Below are 3,625 nucleotides of genomic sequence, written 5' to 3' on the forward strand. Positions count from 1 at the left end.
GTACCTTCGCGTGCAGCGGCCGGGGAGGGGTCTGGCGGCGTGACAGGCTGCAGCCTGAAGACACAGCGGTACAGCGGGCACGCGGAACCCACAGCCGCCGTGGATGACACATGCCGCATGCAAACACCGCAAACAGCCAGCAGCACGCGAGGACATCTTACGCCGACAGCATCCATCAGCATGGATATCATGATGCCAGATGAGATCACAGAAGCAGTCACACTGACGGCGAGACATCAGCCAGCATGCAAGCCTGTCACGACCGAGGTCCATGTTAGCCCTCCACCTGCTCGTCTCCTCAGATCGCAGTCATGCCTCGAGCGCCGTGTTTAGCGCGTCAGGTGATGCTGATAGTCACGGGTTCAGCCACGTACCCCCATCTACAAGACCCGCCTGCTGAGTCAATCCAACGCGTTGCTCGTGTCCTTGGATGCTGGAGACTGGTATGTGCTCTAGGTTGCTGGAACCACTAATCTTTCGCATTATGGCTAGGCTCGATTTCTATTCCGCTGAAGCCGTCCACCGCGATCAACACAGCACAAAAACAATTATTTGAATTAGGCCACATGTTGTATAACTCCTGCCTGTCGAGCAGACAATAATCGTGCAATAATCCATCGTGAGAAGGAATATCAGGGTCTGGTATCTGAACAGTATCCCGTGCTGGGGAGAGGGATTAAGCTTGGTATCCGACGCCGACTCTCGACCAAATATAAATGCCTCTACGCCTTCTTCTTCGCCGAAGCCTTGGCCTTCGCAGCCTTTTTCCTGCTGCTCCGGATCATCACAATTCCCAAGAATGAGCCTACGACGGCGGAGCCCAGGATCGTGAGAATCACGGGTATCCGAATCGCCCAGACGCGTGGAGGGAAAAGGTCATGAAGAGGATGGCCAGGGTCGACAAAAGGCTAGTAAGCGTCAATAAATCTCCTAGGTTCAATGGCATGGGCGGTGTTGTCTCTGCGTACCATCAACAGCGTCCATGCTGTGTAGTAAAGGAAGATCGCAGTTGCGACCAAAAGCATGACGGACCCAACAAGTGGACCGAGCTGTCGAGGAATCCCCGGTCAGCTTTCTCGACGTGATTCGGAGACAGGGGAAAACTCGTACCATAATGGCTGTAAAACGGGGCTCTGGAAATGTAGATTTGCAACAGAGAGCCTGGCGCGCACAAGCTATGGGCGTGCTGCGCCCAACTTTTGTCGCTCAGGAGAGCTCCAGCTTGGCCTCTCCTGTGGTCACGTGAAGCTTAAAACGCCTGGGTGGCGCGCCAAGGCGTCGCTGCCTGCCTCCGACAATCTTCATTTCTGCTCGACACAACCAAGGTCTGGCGGAGAGGCCTTGCCCTTTGCAACGCCTCGCCGGTTTACATCGACAAGATGTCAGATCCGGTCATGCTGCAGTCCGCTGTGCGCGTGCCGACTCCCCCACCAGGGACGTCGTACTCGCCGCAGCCTTCAGGCGCGCGCAAGCGATCACCTCCATCTCGCTCACCGTCTCCAGACCGTCGACGGTCGCCTCCGACAGGGGATTCACGTGATACTGCGGATGTTCCTCATATCGACTCAGATCGCGCGCTGGAGAGAGAGCGTCAGCTGGCAGAGCGGCTCCGCCAGCATGAGAAGAAGGAAGCACCTCGCAAACCGCTGACGGAGGAGGAAAAGCAGGCAGCGGCCAAGGCTGAATACGAGAGATTGATGAACATGCGATCTGGTGGCACTTATATTCCTCCGGCTCGTCTGCGCGCTCTGCAGGCTCAGATCACCGACAAGTCCAGCAAGGAATATCAGCGGATGGCATGGGAGGCGCTGAAGAAGTCGATCAACGGTCTGATCAACAAGGTCAATGTCTCCAACATCAAGCACATCGTGCCAGAACTTTTCGGCGAGAACCTGATTCGCGGGCGAGGCCTCTTCTGCCGGAGCATTATGAAGGCACAAGCTGCGAGTTTGCCGTTTACGCCGATTTACGCCGCGCTGGCTGCCATTGTCAACACGAAGCTGCCTCAGGTTGGCGAACTCCTGATCAACCGGTTGATTGTCCAGTTTCGAAAGGCTTTCAAGAGGAACGACAAGGCGGTTTGTATATCATCCACCACGTTCATCGCACACCTGTGCAATCAACAGGTTGTCCACGAGATGCTACCGGCCCAGATGCTGCTGCTTTTACTCCACAAGCCCACAGATGACAGCGTTGAAATCGCCGTTGGCCTTACGAGAGAGGTTGGGCAGCATTTAGAGGAGATGAGCGGCCCTATTGCCCTGGCCGTGTTTGATCAATTTAGAAACATTCTGCACGAGGCCGATATCGACAAGAGGGTGCAGTACATGATTGAGGTCTTGTTTCAGGTTCGCAAGGACCGGTGGAAGGATAACCCCGCAATTCGTGAGGAGCTCGATCTCATCGAAGAAGAGGATCAAATCACCCATCGCATTGGCCTCGACGATGAAATCGACCCCCAGGAAGGCCTCAATGTCTTCAAGTACGACCCACAATGGGAGGAGCACGAGGAGGCGTACAAGAAATTGAAGGCGGAGATCCTCGGAGAAGGGAGCGAGTACGAGGACGAGGACGAGTCTGACGAAAGCTCTGAAGAGTCCGAAGCGGAGGAAGACCGGCTGATGGACATCAAAGACCAGAGCAACACGGATCTGGTCAATCTTCGGCGGACGATATACTTGACGATCATGTCGAGTATGGATTTTGAAGAATGTTGCCACAAGTTGATGAAGATCTCCCTTCCTCCTGGCAAGGAACCGGAGCTGCCTTCCATGATTATCGAATGTTGCTCGCAAGAACGGACGTATTCCAAGTTCTATGGCTTGATCGGAGAGAGGTTTGCGAAGCTCAACCGTCTCTGGTGTGACCTGTTCGAGGAGTCCTTTGCGAAATACTATGATACCATTCACCGCTACGAAACCAACCGGCTGCGCAACATTGCGCGCTTCTTTGGCCACATACTGAGCACTGACGCGATTGGGTGGCATGTGCTCTCCATCATCCACCTGAACGAGGACGAGACGACTTCGAGCAGTCGTATTTTCATTAAGATCCTGTTCCAGGATCTCGCAGAGCATCTCGGCTTGCCGAAGCTGAGGGAACGGCTGAATGATCCGATCCTTCGGCCCAGCTTTGACGGTATTTTCCCGATGGACAACCCGCGCAATACGCGGTTCTCCATCAACTACTTCACCAGTATCGGAATGGGTCTTCTCACGGAGGAAATGCGCGAGCATCTCAAGAACCTTCCCAAGCCGACCATCCCCACCTTGCCTGCGGCGAGGGACGAGTCCGATGCGGAATCGGTCAGTTCTTACTCAAGCTATTCCAGCTACTCCTCCTACACTGGTTCCTCTCGATCGTACTCTCGTTCTCGTTCGCCGTCTCGTGATCGGTCCGTCAGTCGTGGGAGATCATACACACCGTCTCGTTCCGCGAGTAGATCGACTCGTTCACGGAGCTATAGTTATACCCCGTCTCGGTCGCCGACACCGGACGGGCGGTCCCGTCGACGTGCCGCTTCATACAGCCGGTCGCCGACGCCGCCTCGTCGACGAGGACGATCGGAGTCATACACGCCACCACCGAGGGATGGTCGCCGACGTGCTGCTTCGTACAGCCGGTC

At 55.4% G+C, this 3,625-nt stretch overlaps 6 protein-coding genes across 6 annotated transcripts; 4 read left to right on the forward strand and 2 right to left on the reverse strand.

The window, feature by feature from the left end:
• Nucleotides 1-528: 528 nt before the first annotated feature.
• T310_8852 (uncharacterized protein) lies at nucleotides 529-876 on the reverse strand (the record flags this gene model as incomplete). The annotated part of the gene is made up of 1 exon (XM_013468489.1): nucleotides 529-876. A coding segment is annotated over one exon (348 nt), but the record flags the coding sequence as incomplete, so codon positions are not given.
• Nucleotides 562-882, forward strand: T310_8853 (uncharacterized protein; the record flags this gene model as incomplete). The annotated part of the gene is made up of 1 exon (XM_013468490.1): nucleotides 562-882. A coding segment is annotated over one exon (321 nt), but the record flags the coding sequence as incomplete, so codon positions are not given.
• Nucleotides 804-1,085, forward strand: T310_8854 (uncharacterized protein; the record flags this gene model as incomplete). Its single annotated transcript, XM_013468491.1, has 1 exon — nucleotides 804-1,085. A coding segment is annotated over one exon (282 nt), but the record flags the coding sequence as incomplete, so codon positions are not given.
• T310_8855 (uncharacterized protein) lies at nucleotides 971-1,249 on the reverse strand (the record flags this gene model as incomplete). Its single annotated transcript, XM_013468492.1, has 1 exon — nucleotides 971-1,249. A coding segment is annotated over one exon (279 nt), but the record flags the coding sequence as incomplete, so codon positions are not given.
• T310_8856 (uncharacterized protein) lies at nucleotides 997-1,650 on the forward strand (the record flags this gene model as incomplete). Its single annotated transcript, XM_013468493.1, has 1 exon — nucleotides 997-1,650. A coding segment is annotated over one exon (654 nt), but the record flags the coding sequence as incomplete, so codon positions are not given.
• On the forward strand, nucleotides 1,254-3,623 carry T310_8858 (uncharacterized protein; the record flags this gene model as incomplete). Its single annotated transcript, XM_013468494.1, has 1 exon — nucleotides 1,254-3,623. A coding segment is annotated over one exon (2,370 nt), but the record flags the coding sequence as incomplete, so codon positions are not given.
• Between the last annotated feature and the right edge of the window lie 2 nt (nucleotides 3,624-3,625).

The sequence above is a fragment of the Rasamsonia emersonii genome (genome assembly GCF_000968595.1).
Source record: "Rasamsonia emersonii CBS 393.64 chromosome Unknown ctg1118621760926, whole genome shotgun sequence".
Lineage (NCBI taxonomy): Eukaryota > Fungi > Ascomycota > Eurotiomycetes > Eurotiales > Trichocomaceae > Rasamsonia > Rasamsonia emersonii.